At 34.7% G+C, this 22,167-nt stretch overlaps 1 protein-coding gene across 4 annotated transcripts in view; it reads right to left on the bottom strand.

Annotated features, from left to right (window-relative positions):
• Positions 1–4,228: 4,228 nt before the first annotated feature.
• The window catches only part of LOC144970922 (protocadherin-1-like), a 262,347-nt gene continuing 244,408 nt past the window's right edge, over positions 4,229–22,167 (bottom strand). For all 4 annotated transcript variants that reach the window (XM_078911105.1, XM_078911107.1, XM_078911108.1 and 1 more), the window contains one exon: positions 4,229–13,220. In XM_078911105.1, coding sequence (XP_078767231.1) covers positions 12,574–13,220 — 647 coding nt within the window. In that variant the 3' untranslated portion in view covers positions 4,229–12,573. The remainder of the gene's footprint in view (positions 13,221–22,167) is intronic.

Raw genomic sequence — 22,167 nt, 5'->3', positions numbered from 1 at the left:
TGTGAACTTATTTATCTAGATTTTGTTATGATAAGTTGTATGAAAATCATTGTGCGCATATTTGCAGGTCTGATAACCTATCACAATCATGGACTTGGTTTAATATTGTTGTAATGGGCAATACTTTGCATTGGCTTGGGAGTTTTTCCATTAGAACAATAAGCCCATAACAATTTGGGTTATCAGACCTGCAAATAAGTACACATCGATGAAAATGGTTCATTATACATTTGTGTCTTCCTTATTTACAGTGATATTGTTCAGGTGAGAATTTGTTTTCAACCTGCAGGTTCAGGTGATTTTATTGAGTTTCTAAAAACGCTAAAACTAGTAAAACTGATTTCATTTTAGATTTCATGTGTGTGAAAAAAACTTCATTCTCCCTGGCTTTCAAAAGTAAGCAATGGAAAATAAAGTTTGAATTCGAGCTTTTTGGTTTTTATTCATAACTGTTACCTTTTTTCTAAAAGTCCACAGAGGTCAGTGTTTGTGTACTGATTTAAGTTAAGTAAATATTAGATCTGATTACTTTCTCATTAATCTGTGTTTAAGAGCGTGTATGCACCGACTCACGTGTTATTATTATTATGTTTATTTTTCATGTGGTATCTCTCCTCATTGTATAGTCTTTTTATAAACATTTATTATTTACATTGCTGTAGTATACATTGTTCTACCCATGTAAAATAAACCAAATGTCATCTTTTTATTTCCTTTGTCATTTTGATCTTCAATATTTACATAAGGTATATAAACCAAACTGGGAACTGCCAAAATATTTTTTTACTTTGTTATACTCAATGAACTGCTGACATTCCCCTCTCCCCCCAAAAAAACAAACAATTCCCCCTGCCCCCCAAAATAAAATAAAAACCCAACAAATAACAAAAACAAACAAACAACCCCCCCCCCCCCAATAATCAGCCAAATGTTGCAAGAAGAGAATCATCTGTCTATCTTTGTGTAGTTGGATGGAGTCTTCTGACCTCCTCTGATGGGCAGAGAGGTCATTGTAATACATATCTGCATCTGTTTTCCTGTCTTTGTTCTAGTTTGATATTGATCGGGGTCCCCCCCCCCCCCCCCCCCCAGTCCAGACAGGGATCTTGAGCTGAGAGGGAAGCAGTTGACTGTATCGATCCTTCCTTGAGATGATATTTTTTTGGTTTTTCATATAGATTGTACTTGGTAAACATACGAGTGCTTCCTTTATAGCGAGATCTTTTGCTTGTATCTGGATGAAACATTAAAGTAGTGTCAAAATGGGTAATTGAAATATTGCTCATGGAATCTCCAATTCACTATTTGAGCCAGCCTCCTCCGTCTTACTATTTTATTTTGGTTGGTTTAACTTCAGATCTACAATTGTTTCCCCTATTATCTCCTTTTTCATTGGTGCTGAAATGACCTAAAATTGAAACTCCCAAAACCTAAAGGATAGGGATATTGGTCAGAACTGACCCTCAGGCGCTAGCACCTGCGGGTCAGTACTGACGAACAGGTGCCAGCACCTGGGGGTCAGTACTGACCAATAGGTCCTGGTGTCTATTGGTCAGTATTGAACAACAGGTGCCACCGCCCACAGACAACCTCTCTTCGGTCTGTGCCACTGCCCGCCATTCATCAGCACTGACCACTGACACATCAGGCCTGTTCGTCAGTGCAGACAAAGACCTCTTCGCACTTATTCACTTAATCGTCACTTCCTAAAGTATTCCAAAAAACCCCCCCCAAAACAATTTAAATCCCAGGCCAACTTATCCGATGACACTCAGTAACACTTGGTCACTTAGATAAGTTTGATTTCTAACGCATTAGATGCAGTTGTCTCAAGCCACCATAAGATTCTTTTTTATTTTATGGTGTCCATTCTATTTCTTTGGGTTTTTTATTTTTTTTCTTATATTTTCGTTATTGCTTAAATTCAAGTTAAAGAAAAATAGAGGAAAATATGTTATATAATATCTTGTTACGATTCTTTTATAATACTTTGTCCATTCTATTGATGTTTAAAAAATTTTTTTTTTGTTGGAACTGTGTTTTCAGTCCACCGGAAATAAAAATATTTTAAAAGGACCAAATATCGTCTATACTTACCTTAACCGATACTGACGACATTGATACTGAGCTTATTATAGGTATCATCAGAAATGTACATGCATGACATTTATGTCAATTCAGCGGCTTAATAATATCATTTACAGCGTTTTATTTACTCTCGGAAAATCTTGATTGAGAGTTTTTCGAAACCGGCGCCTGAAATAGATCTCAATTCTCGAAACAGATTTATCAAACTTGACGAGATACTTGCCGTGACTTTTAACATTTTTTATTTATTTACTTTTAGGATTATTATTTTAGTTTAGAACACAGTGAGACGTCAAAATTTATTGCCTTGCGCATTTGCATTTCTTGTACGTAACAATATGACTCCGGAGAAAAACGAACAAACAAAACAAAAACCAACGAAAAAAAAAAAGAGAACAACTTTATAGTTATAGGGTCTTGAATATGTTTAAGGGAGCGTCAGAGAGAGAGAGAGAGAGAGAGAGAGAGAGAGGGTGGGTGGGTGGGAGAGATTAGAGAGAGAGAGAGAGGTTAAGGACTGCTTGGAAAACTCATCGGTTTTGATAATCTAATGGACTAGGAAAAGTGGATACTAAAACTCTGATCTCCTTGAAAAACTCATCGGTTTTGTTAATCACAACATTTCTAACGGACTAGGAGATATTTGAAATAGATATAAATGTTGATTTTAAATTAATTGGAGAAACATTATTCTCTGTGTGGCCAATTTTGGCCAAATTTCGAACAACTCTCAATCAAGACTTTCATTCCGAGAGTAAATAAAACATTGTAAATGATATCATTAAGCCGTTGAATTGCCATGAATTATAAGCCTGTCCATTTCTGATGATGCCTATAATAGGCTCAGTATCAATGCCGTCAGTAAGCTAGGTAAGTATAGACGACTGGGTGGGGATCCTGACCTCCTATTGCGGGCAGGGAGGTACATACTGTGTCTTCCATCCCCTTATATCTGTTTTCCAACATGCTTTCTGTCTTTGTCTCGGAATGAGATTACTTGGTTTTGTCCTGGCACTGGCTGGAATCCTAGCTGAGAGGGAAACAGTCAAATGCATAGTTATTGTTTTGGGAGATGATTTTTTTTCCTTGTAAATCATCTCTGTTATGTATTATTATATTTGTTATTTTTAATGTATAATGTAGGCATTTGAGTGTGGTCCTCTTTGTTGGATTTTGTGCTTGTGTCCAGATGAGACTTGTAGGTGATTTCAAACTAAGTACATTGGTGGTATGCTCTTGGAATCTTCATCTGATCCCTATTTGTTCTCAGTTCCCCTTTGTCTTACTTTTTCTGGGGTGCTTTAATTGTAATTCTATAACTTTGTACTATCCCATTTTCTTCCTTTTTACTGGCGCTGATATAACCTAAATGTGTTGCAAGCGCCGTAAAACCCTTAAAAACAAACAAACAAACAAACAAGTATAGACGATATTTGGTCCTTTTTCAATGTTTTTATTTCCGGTGGACTGAATACACAGCTGTGTTTTCAGTCCACTGGTCAACTGTTAGGCGCCATTTTTGTTTTAGTACCAACATTAACAATATTGTCACTACCTACCACAAAGTACTCATTCACATTTGAATAGATTTTGAGACTTAAATTTAAATATGGAGATCAGCTTACCCAAGGACACATTGCTGTGGCCAGAGTTTTGCAATTGTAATTATTTTTCCGTTTGCTAACCACTCTCAATATGGCTTGACTTTGTCAGAGGATAAAGCACTACTCGACCGTACTTCACACCAGATAACCTCCCCTCCCTCCAAAATATAGAAAAAGCTAACACATACACACACACCCTCCTCCAAAAAGAACCACAGTTCCTCCACCCCCCCCCCCCCCAAAAAAAAAAAAACAAAAAAAAAAAACAAAAACAAAATGAACTAAAAACCAAAACAAAAATTTGAGTAGGATTGATTATATCGGGTATTGATGGTTTATTCCAATGTACTTTACACCATGCCAGATAACCTCCCGCCCCCTCTCCAAAATATACAAAAAGTAAAAAACAATCACATTCACACCCTCCCCCAAAAAGAACCACAGCTCCTCCACCACCTCCCCCACCCCCCAAAAATAAAAAAAAAACCAACAAAAAAACCCCAACAATAACAAAAAAACTTGAGGACAAGGATTGATTATATCGGGTATTGATGGTTTATTCCAATGCTTCAGCGTGTGTCAAGATTTGTACAATAACATGCAATGCAATCAACAATCATTTCAAAATTCAACACTAGCATGAGAGTAATATTTATTTAAATACTTAATATAGCACAGTATAGATAGATACACATCAAAACAGTTCAGAATTTTCGAAATCACGTAACATAAAGTGAAAGTAATTTTTAGTGAATTCGGCAAATTGATAAAAATAAACCTTATGACGTCTACCTGTTCTGGAAGGGAATCATAAAAATTCGAACTCTATACTAAAATTACTCTCGAAAATAAGTCAACGACGCGTTTCCAATCATTAGAGGATAGTGAAATCGCAAAATTCTCTAAAATTACTTTCGCAAAACACTTCGTGGCTCTGAACACTCTTTACAGTACAGCCTTAAACGCATTTCTGTAACATTTACACTCAATAGTTATTTATGTCGTCTTATACACGTTTCATAAGTTTACAAAATTGCCTATTCGAAGTATTACTATTGGTCATAGGTAGGAATGCCATTTGGATGGTAATTAGTTGAAATAATAATACTAATACTTTTTTTTTTTTTGACAGTAGGTAATCATTGAAAACGAGTCATTTTTCTCGCTTTTCACGTGCATAGGCTAAAATATATATCTTAAAGTTAAAGGACCATACGAAAAGTAATACGTTACTTAGTAATTCAACTTATTAACATGTAATGCGTTTCTCTATATCACACACACACACACACACACACACACACACACACACACTCTCTCTCTCTCTCTCTCTCTCTCTCTCTCTCTCTCTCTCTCTCTCTCTCTCTTTCTCATGACATTTGCATATGTCTCTATTCTACAACCACCACCCACATCTCACCAGCACGAACATGCGCTTGTCGTCTTCTTAATACATTTATTAAATTGACCACATACTTGTTTAACATTGTTGGAAAACAGATATAGGGGGATAGAAGATTCAGTAAGTGCCTCCTTGTCCACCGTTGGAGGTCAGGAACGCCACCCAGGTTTTAACTTTTGTAATCCTAACTGTAAACTGATATACAAAGGTGACGTCAATTATTACTGTACATTTCACTTTCACGCTTCTAAAATAATGCTGTTTTGCTTCACATCCATAGGACTTCTTTCTCTTCTGACAGAACACATTATTTTCATTTTAGCCAGAAAATTTATACTTTAAATAATCAATCAAGACGAACTCCGAACTTAAAAAAAAAAAGTTTTAAACACGAGAATTGGGAGCCAGACAGATAGGTAATAGATCAAAAGATTTCTAAGCTAAGAACAAACTGTGTTTTGTAATGGTACGACATTGCGAATCACTGTATATGGACATTGGAGTACTTCAGCAACATCGATCGCTGACTGAGCGCTAGTTTGTCGGAAAGATTATGGAGCTGAAAATCGAGTTTATATATCCAAAATATCAGAATTCGGGTGCGATTGTATGTTTTATTAAAGTTGTTTGTTTTTGTTTCTTTTTAAGGGTTTTACGACGCTTGGAACACATTTAGGTCATATCAGCCCCAGTAAAAAAAGGAAGAAAATTGGATAGTAAAAACATTCTAGAAGTACAATTAAAAGGACTTGAAGAAAAAGTAAGACAAAGGGGACTGGTTCAAATAGGGAACAGATGTAGATTCCAAGAGCACACTATCAGTGTACTCAGTTTGAGATCACCTAAAAGTCTCCCCCAGACACCAGCACACGTTTCTCACTAAGAGGAATACACTCAAATGTTTACAAATCATATGTTAAAATGAAAAAAAAATCACGGTACATAACAGAGATTATTTACAAGACAAAAAATATCATCTCGAAAAACTATAACTATACATTCAACTGTTTTCCTCCCAGCCAAGGACTCCCCGGTCAGGATCAGGACAAAACCAAGTAATCTACTCCAAGACAAGGAGAGTCCGTTCACAACGGGAAAGAATTCTCCAAAAGCATTGTTCCTGCTTAACCCTCTCCTTACCACCTACAGCAAAATCGTCACATTTGTTGCGACACAATATACATTTTTCTTTTTCAAATATATTTTGTACTTCACAAACTTTGAAGAAAGATCTTTGTTTAATTAATAAGAACATAAAGTTGTTTTGTAGAGAGCTTGTTTGAGTTTAAAAAGTCCATTTTTCTACTGGGTAAGCCTGTCATTTTTGGAAAAATACTGAAAATGGTCGCTATGGAGAGAGTTAAGGATGGCGCCAAGGCGTGCGAGTCTGCTGATAAATTTACGAACATATTGAGTCAATCAAATAGGTACTAGACGTCAAATCTTCCTTTTTTTTGTCTCCACTTATTTCTTTCTTCAGAATTTATGTGAAGAACTTAGTAGAGAAATAAAATAAAATCAATCTTTTCATATTTAAAATTTCTATTGAGTTAATGAGTAATGCCTGCAAAACTTGAAAGACATCCAGTTAAATCGAATTAAAACAAAAAGATAAAATCAAAGATAAAAGTTATGGAAGCCTAATGCGAAAGAATAATAGATAATTTATGGACTAATTAAAATGACGTCTTTTTCCATGACGAATTGAAATCAAGCGTAAACTTCAGTTAAAGCGCAACGAAATTAAGTATTCAGTAATTGTTTGTTTTTGAGGGTTTTACATCTACACAAAGGTCTATTAAATCTATTTGACAGTTTTCATGTATCTGGGTCTGTTAATGATAACATTTTTACATTAAAATAGAAACGATAGACGTCTAGTAGTACATAACAGAGAGGTGATTTACGTGAAAAAAAAATTATCTCTTAAAAATAATAAAAACAACAACAAAACAAAACAACATTTAACTGCCTTCCTCTCGACTAAGGATCCCTGCCAGCGAGGACCAGTATTAAAAGGAGAATGTCAAACCAGAACAAACACGAGAGAAACGTGGAAAGGAAAAACAGGACACAGTGCGATAGATGACACAGCGAAGGTGACCTCTCCACTTCGCGAGGTCCCAGGTTCGTGAGTTTTTGCCAAGATAAGGGCTAGTTAAATCGATAGATATTCGAAGCACGAGATTTCTGGTCAATTTTTTTAACACGTGTCTTTTCTGAGTACAGCAGTTAACTGGTGAAAATCTCCTGATCTTAAAACAACCAACGACCCACTTCCTAGAAAAAACAAAAAAAAAAAAAAAACAAAAAAAAAAAAAACAAAAAACAAAAAAAAACAAAAAAAAAAAAAACCCTAAACAAAATAAACTTCGGTGGCAAAGTGATAATGCACCCACTTTCTATCGAATAGATAAGAGTTCAATCCCCTTTACTTGGTACTTACTATCCGTTATAATCAAAATGGTATTCTGATGAAGACACGTATTTACAAGAATGATAAAAGGAGCATTTTTCACACTTCTTATATACAATGACAATTAACTGATTAAAAAAAAACAACATATACTTTCAACACAAGTTTATATAATTATATTCAATAGAATATATTTAATTATATATTATATATATATATGTAATTATTGCCTTTGGTTTAGTTACGAATTTATCCACGGTGGCTGTGCATGTTAAGCTTTGACAGTTATTTATAACATGGAAATGTATAAAAATATTTGCTCGATAGTATCTAAACAACGCATACTTATTTGCAGGCCTGAGAACCCACTGTTATGGTCTCATTGTTGTAATGGAAATATCTACATGCATTTTCAAACCAACGCAAAATATTCTCCATTACAATGATGATAAAACAAGCCCATAAAATTTCGTCCGGATGTCAGAGCTGCAAAAAGGTGCCCGTCGTATCAGAACAATAGAGAATACTTGAAATTACGTAACTGTTTGTTAAAATAATTTTGAATATAATTTTCTTGAAAAACATAAAGTTGGGCGACTCTAAACGTCTAATCATAATATGATTTTTTAAAACAAAATTCTACTGTCTAAAGTAACTTTCACAAAAGTTGCAAATCACAGAGCAGGCGCTGATTCACAGACACCTTTTCAGTTTTCCAAAAAGTTACGTTATTTCATATTCTTGAATATGTGACTATACGTACTCATCTGCTATCATGTCAGAATGAAATTGTTGAAGAAAAAAAATAATTCCCAAGTCAAAGTACTATGACGTTGACATTTAAATAATTTGACTTTAAGAGACAAAATTTGCACTCCTCAAAGACTGCATTTATTTGAACCAATTTCCAAAGTTTCAAACAAAAAAAAAAAAATTAAAAAATTCTACCCTAAGTAAGGTTTACTACCGACATATTACCTTTTAGAGTCGATTCGTCACATATTGAATATACATTATATCATCATTATTATCAAATCGCTGGTCCGTACCTGACCCAGGTGACTAGATAACAACCGGGGTTTACTTGCACTCAAAAGACACCACCTATTATTCGGTTATTTTCATGTCTTACTCACAGGATGAATGAGAAAAACAAAACAAAACGGTATGAACTGCAGTACAGGAAACATAGTTAAAAAGAATAACAACAAAAAATGAATACCTTTTTCCAGCACTGCAGTGCATATTAATTATTTAACCATTCATTTATGTTTAAATGGCGCACTCCTCCCTTTATCATCTATAAATAATATATGCATATTGCTTTTTTTTTATTATTAATATTATTTAGAGTCAAAGCAAGGAAAATCATACACTTATTAAGATATATAAAACAACTTGATAATACAATATAAGGTAACGTAATCCAAAAAGCAGAATGGAGCGAAGTAATTTCTTGATAACACGGCTGCATACTAAGTGGAGTGTAAGATAAATATTCTATTCGAAAACAGATCTATATATTTTTTTTAATTGAGCTTTTATATAGAGCAATATCCACAAAACGTGCTCAAATCGCTTTACAAAGGGTTCCTGATCAACAGCAACAAGTAACATGTAGAACAAGACATGACCCTGTTAGGCGATATTACAATTTATTGTCCGACAGAGACAAAGCTGTCAACGTCATTTTACACCTGAGTACGGTGAGAGAATGTGAGTAAAGAGCCTTTTCCATGGACTCAACTATGCGCTGAGCGAGGCTCGAGGCCAGGACATTGAAAGCGTCTTCATAGAGTAAAATAAAGAAGATAAATAAGCCAAAATTTATTATTATTTTATTAGATGGAAGAATCGTGGATCGAACCTGATAAAGGCAGCAGGCCTTTTAAAAAGTATATACTTTTTATTTACTTTATTTTTTTCACTGTATGATCAACCACTCTCAAATTTTATCTTGCACAATAATCTCACTTTTCACTTTTTATAATATTGTGAATACCAACACTTGTAAAAAGTGTTTGTTAACAAAGGGCTAAGTCGGGCAGTGTAGGAAGTCATTAATTCAGCGGAAGTAGAAACCATGTTGACAGTATTCACAACTGTCATAGCACCTGCGCAACACGTAAAAATCACATGATCAGTTAATTATAACACTGGAGAATTCCAAGTGAAACACAGACACACACACACACACAAACACACCCACCCACCCACCCACCCCCACACACACACAAACACACACACACACACACACACACACACAGGTATCCACTAACGAAGACATTACATTTTCTTAAATTAATGTTATTTGCAAGTCATAATTGATTTACCATATTATTCTAATAAGCCGTTTGTCTTTTTTTTTGTCCTTACGGAATTTGCTATGCTTTTCTTGTGTGACATAAATTTAGGTCATTTCAGCGCCTGTAAAAAGGGCAATATGATGGTACGTCAACATGTTGGGATGATCAAAAGAGAGTGGACTATAGTTTAGACCAGCTTAATGGCACTCAAGAAAAATGAAGTCAATGGGACTACGCTGTTCAAATAGAGAAGAACTGTAGATCCACGGGCATTCTATCTGTGCGCCTAATCTTAGACCTATTAAAAGTCTCACCCAGACAAACATAGAGCCTCCTCCAAAAAGAAATACATAAAAAGGTTTACAATAGCCTTCCATAGAAATGGGATTTACAAAGAAAACCTTTTTTGACTAAAAGATAAACCATACGACTGTTTCCCATCAAAAGCAAATAGGGAGAAAAAAAAAAGGAAAAAAAAAGCAAATAGAGAAGAAAACTGAAACTCACACACACACACACACACAAACACACACATACACACACAAACACAAAAACAAACAAACAAAAAATACCCCTCCCCACAAAAATAAAACAAGCAAAAACAACTAAAAAGAAAAAAAGAAAAAAGACAAACAAAAGAACCCCCACGAAAACTCAAAACGAACACACAAAAGACAAAACAACCCCCCCCCCCACACAACCTTAAATTAAAAAAACAACAAAACAAAACAAAACAAAACAAAAACAAAACAAAAACATGCCATAGCGGCTAACTCCACCCGCCCAACTTTAAAGGAAGTTCCACCTTCCACCCCAAATTAGCTGATCATGTGATATCTACGTTTCTCCTTATTTTCTTAATTTGATATTTACGTTAAACAGCTTACAGCGTATGCTGGGAAATGTATCTATTATCAATATATCATGTAATTCCACTAATCCAAGAGTTGGAAATGCTTGCAAAGTGCACCATGCTGTGTTAAATGGCTAACGAGTTATGTTCCTTTGATGACGTTTTACAGCAGTTCTATTGATTCGGTTTCGGCGTTTTGTTCCGGACACTCTAAGCCTCAAGCCTTCGATCAAAATTCTTTAAAATTTATACTATTTGACGATTTAATAAGATTTCCACCTCACATTAAATCTTACGATACTGTTATTTTGGGCATGTTATTTACATTATCATCACTTTTTCATATCATGATCATCATTAGCGTTATACAATGGCACTTCGTTATTCTCATAGTGAATACAGTACTTACAATTATACACACACAAACCGTTAAATAAGCTCAAATAAATGTGGAATTATTATTATACAATAGTATATGATATCACCCTCGCGTTGAATAAAACCCATTTAAACTCTGTTTCAAAGATGTCATATACGCCTTAACTTTAACATTTGTATTATTGAAAGGATGAAAAATTATAACTGCAGCTGAGTAAAGAATTGAATTTAACAGGGGACATTATTTTTTGTATAAAATATACGATCAAAATAATTCATATAAAAAGAGTCATTTTTTTAGGCAAAAAAAAAAAGCTCATATTATTTTCTAGTGCCTTGAAACTCCAAATGTCGTCATTGTTTGATATAATAATATGTTATATATATCGATGGCCGGAGGATCAACCCTCTGAAGTTTCGGTTTTCACGATGGGCGGATCAAAACTCTGAATTCTACATGTAGACTTCAGTTTTGATCCGACAAATCATGAAAACCGAGACTTCAGGGGTTTGATCGACCGACCATCGATATAATATTTCTTCTTTCATTTTCTGAAATGCAAACCTATATTGCTGTAACAAACATGTATTAAATTCATTCACTAACAGTTGTACACAAATTACAGTATAATACAATAAGATCAATGATGAACCCGCATAATTCGACATCCATTAAAAGAATTAGAAGGCATCTTGTGTCTGTTTTACATTATATCACATTGAGACAAATTGACGTCAAATTACTGACGTCATTGTGAGGTCACCACGGATTCATTACACATTTGGTCCCAAAAAATGAAAAGATCAAGGATCGGTGGTCGTGAATGGTGCAATTTTGTGAGAGTCAGAGATAGTTAGTGAGGCGTTAGTAACTTATTGTACTCCGCACACATCTTAATTTTAGAGTTCCGGCACTCCATGGATGAGAAAAAAATAAAGCTGAAATTCTGAAGATCCTTCTATAAAACAAGGATAGACATTATTAAATGTTCACTCCACAAAGTCCCTTTGCATAGATTGAAGAAAAAGGAGACGAATGCAATATCCTTATATATCTGGAGTAGTATATCTATGAAAATGTCTGATATATAATTTGATATATGTACCGTATGTCGTACCATTCATCAAAAGTAGCACCACGATCAGTGTCCGGTTGCAGAAAGCTTTCATCTGAAGACGAGATGCATTTGAAGTCAATTCAATGAGCTGGCGGAAATAGAGACGAAAAAACTTCTGCTGACGTCTTTGACTGTACGTATTGAGTTAATGGACGGGTTTAAGAAGGAAAGAAATAAATTGTCACCTGGGTGTAATGCCATCAAAACGCACTTTGAACAAACCCAGTTGTTGATAGACATGTGCGTTTTAATATCTTACCAAGTACATTATGAAAATTTTGTGGAGTCACAACAATGGTCAAACCGGTCAAACGTCTGGATCCAAAAAATACAAAACTTCAAAGATGGAGCACCCTGAATATTGTAACTAATCTTTCTGATAAAGAAAGATAAGAAAACATTGAATGATTAGACCATAATATCTGGATCATAAGGCGGCCTCTCCTCACCTAACTCGTCTGGATTGATGATATAACTACCGGAAGTTGTTGTATTATCGTCCTCATCTCGATAAGTAGACTGCGACCCCGATTTCCAGCTCGTGTCGAGACCCTTGGCCTTCCTCCATGCTGGATGGGAACTAGACGATAAATGATTGGGGGAATGAGAAGCGCGAGGAGATGAGAAAGTCTTGAGAAGTTGTTGGTGTTGCTCTTGCTTTTTCACTCTGAATGGTCCCTCGCAATCGTTCATGGACAGAGTGAGGCGAGCGTTTGTGTGAGATGGTGGTGGAGGCTGAGGGGGTGCAATGTTATTGCTGCTATTATTTATGCTGCGATTTGAGTTAGAGTATTGGAGATGGGAGGGGGAAGGGGAAGCGGTGAGAGAGCGAAGAGATCCCCCCGCTGGGTGGTAACTGGGAATGTTCCCAGATGTATGGTGGTTACTGTATTCCTCTGAGAGCATAGGAGTTGGGGAACCTGGGATATTCTCCGTATCTGAATTATACTGAAGCTGTTGCTGTTGCATTTGATAACGCCGAGGATCGTTATCTGCAGGACCTCGGAATGAGCCAAACCCACTGGATGGAGAGCCTCGGCCAATCTTGTGAGGTTCTGTGGAGTTAGAGAAGATTTAAAAGGGTAAGATGGAATCAGATATAATTTGGTTTCTATAAAAATGATGAATTTGTGAATAGATGAATGCATGACCTGTTGAGGAAGAATGCGGACGGATGGGTGTTGGTGAGTGGAGGGAGGGTGGAAGGTGGGGGTGGACGACAGCGAGGCTTCAGGTATAGAACTACGCTGGTCTAAGATATTTCGTTTAACATCTTGAAATAAAATTATATGATCCGTGTTAGATTCCAAAAAAAAAAAGAAGGAATTTTTTTAACAAAGTTCCAAACATTCTCAATTTTTATCTACAAATTGTTATATCGACATAGAAAGTTAAAGCGGGTATTTCTAATTACGGTCAATATAATGACAATCAATGTAATGAAAATAATATATTTAAATTAATTGTAAAAATAGGATAATTATGACAATTGTTGTTTATTAAGCAGGACGAGCTAGAATCATAATTTGATTTAGTAAGAATAGAAATGTTTAAGGGAAATAATTTTCCTCTTAAAAAACTATTTGTTGATAATCGAAATGCAAATGATAAATCAGATCGTTACGATTATGATTATTTACAGATTATAATAAGTAATAATATAGGATAAAAGAGGAGTTGTTTAAAAAAAATAGATATAAACCTTCACCATCATTAAATTATGTTATCGGATTTGTTAATGAGAAGATACATCTGACGATGACCGTCTTGCAATGTCGGTGGCGAACATCAAACTACTACAAAAGGGAGATACATTGTTTAATTGATGAGGCTTAAAAATTTTAGTTTATAGTTTATTTTATAGACGAACTAGATTTATTGACCATGGGAAAACAGCTAGCTTAAGGGAGGGTTATTTGATTTTTAAAAGACATTTCTCAATTCTATTCTCAAAGTTCGTTGTTTATATAATATACAAACGCGTCTCTCAAACGTAAAAAACCGAAGCCATTTTATGCCGACACGTAAGTCATTTACAAGAGAAAGAGAAAAATCCTTTAGACAGAATCATGAGAACAATTTTATTGTCTCCCTTTTGGGAAAGGGTAGAAGGCTCGGACAAGAACCAAGTTATTGCATTACATGTCAAAATGACCAGAAATCCACACAGAAGGAAGATATTAAAATTAAGTGGGAGGGAATAGAATGATTGGGGGACTGAATGACTGAGTGACAGGATTAGTGTGGTGTGATATATAAAATTGATAAGTATACGATTTGCGGTGATGGGCACAATGTGCCTTTTGCATCTTATGGACTTGAACTTGAACTTGAAGAAAAGACATGTTGACATATTTTAGAGCGGTCCCCAGACCACAGTTCGTATTCCCCCTCTCACCCCCCACCCCCTTTCAACCAATCCCCAGACAATCGCTGTCCGACAGATGCTACTTTCCTGACAAGTACCATCAATTGATGCATGTACCTAATGGTCTTGTGACATCTTGTTGCTATGCTTGTCAAGCTATTGACAAGGGTGCCTTAAGTGTTGTTTTTTTAATTAAAAAAACCCAACTATTATCTTATTGCACGAGTCCCGAGTTATTCAATCAACATACAACACACACTTTTGAAAATTACGTCAGATATTGTATATTTTATTAAAAATAGTGGACTAAACATTTCATTGGTTGCATTTTGACTTTAAAATTTAAAATAAAGTATATTTTGCCCCTGGTATCAACTGAAAACCGGGAATCGATTACCCATAGCCACATTAAGTACTTGCCTGTCACCCGAATCCTGAGCATCAACCATAATTTTAACACGGAGAGAAAGATAAAGGGAGTAAATTATGTGACTCATATATAAGGGAACAAAACAAAACAAACGACGTTTCGGCCTTTGGCCTTTTTCAAGTATATAATACATATTTCGTGTTTGCTTGAAAAAGGCCGAAAGCCGAAACGACGTTTGTTTTCTGTTGTTCCCTTATACTTATATATGAGTCACATTTACTCCCTTTATCTTTCTCTCCCATTTTATTGACTCATTTAGGCACCGCTAGTTTTTCATAATTTTAACACATCAGTGTGTCAAAATATTGAGATAAATACTCACTCACTGTGGGACTGACCTATTTGATGTTTGCATGTATTAATATGGGCTTAAAGAATGTCAGCCAGGCCTTTTCGTTGACTGGAAATAAATAGTCAAAGGGACGTGCTAAATGGCAAGATTTATTCTGATTGGTTAAAGCTCGAACCATCAAGTAGGAATGGAATATATCCAATTATATATTATAGCTAGGTATAATCTGTAGACTAATGCATATGTTGTAAAAAATATTGAAGGCTAGCGGATGGAACGTCTAGACAATATTATGATAGGAAAAATAAAAATCCTGACATTTCACATTTCAGCCCCAATTATTTTCTTCCTAATGCTGACAGTGCCGATGGGACTTCTAAATAGCGCCGAATCTTGTATTATTAACGAAATGTAGACATGAACACTGTGATAATTGATATGAATATGCACAGCTGACCTTAGATTTTGACCTATGTCGCCTTCCCAATGGGTAAAAAAAAAAGAAGAAAAACAAAATAACCCCCACCCCCCCCCCCAAAAAAAAACCCACCAAAAAACAAAACAAAACAAAACAAAAACAAAAAAATAAAACTAAAGAAATAGCAAACAAAAAAACCTCCAAAAAACCCCAAACAAAAAAACCCAAAACAGACCTAAAAACAAAAACAAAAACAAAAACAAACAAACAAACAAACAAAACAACCTAAACAAATCCGAAAAAAACCAACAAAACAACAGCCTAAAAAAAAAAAACAAAAATTACTAAAAGGACAAAAAAAAATACCAAAAAAAAAAAAAATCAAAAAAAAAAAAAAAAAAAAAAAAAAAAAAAATCCAACAATCCGGCCACAAACAAACGAATAGGGAAAAAAACCTCATAAAGAACAGCAACAACAAAAAAAACCAACAAAAAAAAAAACAAACAAACCCAACAAACAAACAAAAACAACAACAACAAACCCAAAACAAACTAAAAACAAGACAAAAAAAAAAGAAAAAAAAGAAGATTAAAAAAGACAACAGTAAAAAAACCCAAGACGAACAACTTAAAGAAACCAATATACACAGGAATAAAAAAAATATAATAGAATCCAATGAACTAAACAAAGAAAAAAGGAAAACACCCCTAACAAAAAGAGGTAAAACCCAATAATAATAATTGTGATGGTGGTACCGTATTAACAATGATTACTAACTATACTACATTTGGACAATACGACTGATTCCTGTTGACATCAGACATTTTGTTTGATGGATTATCTATATTACTTCATGGAATGCCTAGGCAACGGGATCTAATGGTGCCGTTGCGAAAAGCTTAATTACTACTACTACTACAACTACTACTACTACTACTACTACTACTACTACTACTACTACTACTACTACTACTACTAAGTGATGGTGATGATGATGATGATGATGATGAGGATGATGATGATGATGATGATGGGATAACGACGATGATGATGGTGATGAACTGATAATAATAATGTTGTCGACGACCAGGACGATGACGACGACGACGTTAATGATGATGATGATGATGATGTTGATGATGGTGATGATGTTGATGATGGTGATGATGATGATGATTATGATGATGATGCATTTATTTATATCCTAAATTAAAAAAATTTTTTTTTTACCTCAACGTTGGCAGTGGACATATATTCTAATCTATGTAATGAGTAACATGGCACATTTTATTGGGCACAAAAGCTTTAAAAGCCCTCACCCCCAACCCCCGCACCTTCCTATTTCCCTTTATATGGCAAACACAAAACTACCTTTTTTTTGTGGCTTCGTCCACGGACCTCTGAATAATTAAACGCTCGTCATTGATGGCCGACGAATTTTTTTTGTCAAATGATTTCCCCAGAGTATACATTCGGTTGTCTCCTGAGATCTGAGCTGCGGACACTATCATAAGCCTTATATGCGGGTTTGTTAGATTTTCAAAAAAAATATTAAAAATTGAGCTTTTTTATCCGTGCTCATAGCGACTTACAAGGGGTCCCTGGCCAACAGCAACACTCAACATTCATTTAGGACGCCTGTTAAGCGACATTACTTTTTTTTTTCGGACAGAGACAACGCTGTTAACGGCAATTTTACACCTGACCATATTTATACTTGTTATGCACACAATACAATTTTTGTTGAGAGTCGTCCGTATCTGCTTTTGTCGGTTATATCACGATGTTTTCTTACAACAGGCGGTATTCGGACCGTTTTCTCAAAGAGAGCAGTGATATTAACGCGACCTGGGCTTCTTTGAAGCCAGAGTGGTATTGTTGGTCTCTTGATGAATACGGCTAGTTCTTCCGTAGCTATAGCCAAATGGATAAAAAGATTCATTATGTAGCTTTTTTCCCCCCCTGTTGATTGATTATTCTAATGTCGAAAGGGTTGGACCTGACACGATCATTGTTATTAATATTTTTGAAACCTAGACTATTTTCATCTTTTAAAAAATGCTTATGATCCCAAGCCTCAGGCAGTCCATTACCGCTACATACATATATGGTTGGGGTAAATGGTGCAATGGGTTTTAATATAGGTGCACGTATTTGCAGGTCTGACAACTGAACGCATTTATGGGCCTTTTTTTTTTTGTAAAAAAAAAAGACATTGTTGTAATGGACAATGTTTTACGTCGGTTTGAGAGTAATAATATTTCCATTACAACAATGAGCCTATAACAATTTGGGTTATCAGACCTGCAAATAAGAACACGTCGGTTTTAAAGATTCCACTGGAGCATTGTTATAATATTGTCATAACTCACCAACACCATTTTGTGATGCAGTGAATAAAATATAGGTAGTGATATAAATACGATATATGTGGAATAGATATGTGAGAATACTTTTAACAATTTTTTTGATTTTCCAAATTGATTAAATTCTCTTTTCATCTTTTACAATAGATTTCTGCCTTTTGATTATAACAGAGAAAATATTCAAATATCTATTATACGATCAAGTTATGAATTGTGTTTGTTTATTTTCTTTCTTTCACTTTACAACAAGGGGTGTGGCGGATCAGGTTACACGTATGAGTCATGGTCGATCAAAGAGAGACAATATTGAAATAAAAATCCCATTTTATAACACGTTTATAGCGTGTCTGTCGCTCAACTAATGAAGAAATAAGTACGAGCTGCTCTCTAAATGGCTTGGGAAAATAAATGACTTGCCTTGAAAAGAGATGTATTCGGGATAGATATCAATCAGCTTTATAATGATATATACTAGTTCGTATAAGAATACAATTTTGATTATAATACTATTAAAAGAAGGAGATGGGTAATAAATATTACTGAAATATTCCAAACATAAATTAAAGCTACATTTTAGAATGATGGATACACAGTTAAGGAATCTACTTGAGTATAGGTTTTGTTAGTTGAAGACCCAAGATAAACAGCCATATTGTTTTCAAGATGTACGCAGGAGTAATTTTTCATACCCAAAAAAGAAATAATGTCAACAACAACAACAACAACAACAACAACAACAACAACAACAACAACAACAACAACAACAACAGCAACAACAAAATAATGTATCAACTTTTCCGTTCGCCTTCCGTGACCACAAAGAAGTTACGAAATAGTAGAGTAAAATCATCAAATAATTGCAAAAGGGTCCAGCCAAGATACAGAAGTTAATCAAATATCTTTATTAAATTTCTGAAACTCTGGACATTGGCAATAAATAGCAAAGAAAGTGATCGTTGTGAGTTACAAAGAGTGGTCACCATTTCCCCTCAATGGAATAAGTTTGATTTGTGAGAGGAGAAATTTGCCTGCATTCTCAGCCAATATCTTGGATCGCAATATGTTTTTCCTATTTTTTAAAATTATTTTATTTTCATCATCATCATCATCATCATCATCATCATCATCATCATCATCATCATCATCATCATCATCATCATCATCATCATCATCCTCCTCCTCCTCCTCCTCCTCCTCATCATCAATATTATTATTATCATTATTATTATTATTATTATTATTATTATTATTATTATTATTATTATTATTATTATTATTATTATTATTATTATTATTATTATTATTATTATTATTATTATTATTATTATTATTATAATTATTATTATCATTATCATCATCACCGTCACCATCATCATCACCATCATCATCATCATCATCATCATCATCATCATCATCATCATCATCATCATCATCATCATCATCATTATCATTATAATTATATTATTATTATTATTATTATTATTATTATTATTATTATTATTATTATTATTATTATTATTATTATTATTCAATAGCAAATTATTAATACAAAGGATAATCAAATGTGACATTGTACTTGAGATAAAAATAAAAAGTTACTAGTTTTTTGTTTGCCAAAATATATGAGACGGAAAGCGAACGGAAAACGTTTACACTCTGCATAATCCCCTAGACAATAAAATGAATTGTTATGATAAGTACGTAAGTTTTAGGGGGAAATGTGAAAGGTGAGAGGTCGAGGTGTAGGTGTATGTGTCGATGACCTCACCGTCACGTCAGGACTAGACATGGAGCTGGTCGTTTGCCAAATGCCATTATACATAAGTGACGGTCACAAGAACGAACTCTTCATCGTGACTCGGGGAGGATGGTGTTCGCCATCGAATCAAAGACGATGTTGGCGATGACGACGATGATGGAGATGATAATGGGAGTGTAGAGGGAGATGAAGTGGACGTGGTGGTAGCTGGACTGCCACATTGAGCTGTTCGTGGGGTTGCTTTTTTTTTTTTTTGGAGGGGGGGGGGGGGGCATGGTAGGGAAAAGTGGCGGAAGGGGCAATTCAAAATTTGTTCTTAGATAAAAGCGAAGAGTTTTACCAAAATTAGTTAAGTCGATAATTCCCTTTTGAGAGTTTTCCTTCATGAGCTAAATTGAAATATAAACTTTATGGTTATTGTTATATCACTTGATATAATAATAATCTTGATGTAATATCACTTTGAAGTATAGTCACAAGAGAAAATAGAAAATAAGGAAAATCAAGACAAAACAGAACAACAAAAAAAAAAAAAAAATAAAAAAATAAAAACAAATCAAAACAAATCAAAATAAAAGAAACAATTTTTTTAATCCAACAGAAACCAACCCCCCCCCCCCAAAAAAAACAAACAAAAACAAACAAAACAACAACAGACAAAAAAGAAACAAGAAAAACAAACAAATTATACCACCAAAAAAAAAAAAAAGAAAACCCCAAACAAAAAACAAAACAAAAACAAAACAAAAATAAGAATCAAACAAACAATCAAATCAACTATAAATAAATAAACAATAAACAACACCCCCCCCAAAAAAAAAACGCACCCCCCAAAAAAAAACAAAAACAAAACAACAATAAGTGAACGTCGACCCAAATTAATCGAATTAAACTTGACAAGAATATGCGAAGTTTTTTCAACTTCATCATAATACAGAATCTGATAGTAAAAGGACCTAGAAACAATGAACTGCCCAGACGGTGATTAAAAAACTTTTCCATTTTCTACCGAAATTTGAATAATAGAAAGAAAAAAAAATCACTCATCCTAACACCCTCCCAAAAAATGAAAGAAGAGAATTCCTCGCTCTGAAAAAAAAATGATACAAATTTATAATCTACGGGAAAGACATGCATGGCACCAAGATAACAAGGAAGCTGGAAAGGGTAATCACAAATTATTAGTACACAGGAGAACGCAATGTCCCGCTTGGCTGCAATGTGCAATGTCAAGTAATGAGTTGATATTATTTGTACAGGTCACAGCAGCAACAAGAGCAGCAGCGGCAGCAGGCAGCGGCGGATAGGGACTGTCTGTATCTCTCTTCACGCACGGCGACTGTCTTGTTAATTCTGGAATCCATTGATAGACCCCAGGGTTTACTCAAAAGGGCATGCGTCGAGTTGGATCCAACTCGGAGACCCGTGTCACGACTGGCTATGATGATAGTGATAGAGTGCAGGGCTCCCCAAAAGGGCACTGGGTTAGGGGGCGATGGGTTTGGATTAAGTCGCTATATTGATAAAAGACGGCCGGCTGGATAGAATCAATTTGTGATGATGGAACTAACTGGGTTAAAGGGAATCCAATGCATAATATCTTTCTAAAAAGTTGTTTTTGTCGAGGTTGGGGAGAGATGAGTTATTAAAAGTGCGTAAAAAACTTACATTATGTGGTTATTCCATTATCTAGATATGTCTGGTTTGTGAAAGTGCAATGGTGGCAATGTTGTTTATGTTGGTAATTTTTGTTTTATACATTTTAATAAGACTCTCAAGAATTATGTTACTGGATCTATTCACGTGGTAGTCTTTGGTGTTTTGTCTTTTGTGGCTTATATACGAAGGAAATTAAAGGAAGCCATATGTAAACATTTAAAAATCACATTTAGTTAGAGATCCCGACATTTATAATAATCCACAATCAAACTTAACATTGCGGCCAACTTTTTAAAGAGTTAAAATGGGACACCCTAATGCACAATACCCCCATGACCCAAAACAGTAGTATGTTTGGACTATTATATAATATAATCTAGATTTAGAGCTTTTTCTTTACCTTTTTAAAAATTTGCTAGTCAAAAAAAGCATAATTATGGGACATGCAAGGGTCATTTCCATACATATAAACAAACAGTCCAATTTTTGTTTCTTTATTTTTTTGTCAGATTGCCAAATCGGGACAGTCCCGATTTTATCAGGACAGTTGGCTGCTTTGCACTTAACATAGTATTCCAATCAGTATCGTTATTATCATCATAGTATTGATGTACTTTATAAGCGTCTTCTCTCCTTCTCCTTCTCCGCATATTCGTCAACCACCACCACCATCATCAGCACCACCATTTTTACCACTTCGTTTACTTGT

Source organism: Berghia stephanieae, chromosome 4 (assembly GCF_034508935.2).
Source record: "Berghia stephanieae isolate SIO BIC M18660-M18661 chromosome 4, UCSD_Bste_1.3, whole genome shotgun sequence".
Lineage (NCBI taxonomy): Eukaryota > Metazoa > Mollusca > Gastropoda > Nudibranchia > Aeolidiidae > Berghia > Berghia stephanieae.
Note: the sequence above shows the minus strand (reverse complement) of the source record. Positions and strands in the feature narration are given on the sequence as shown.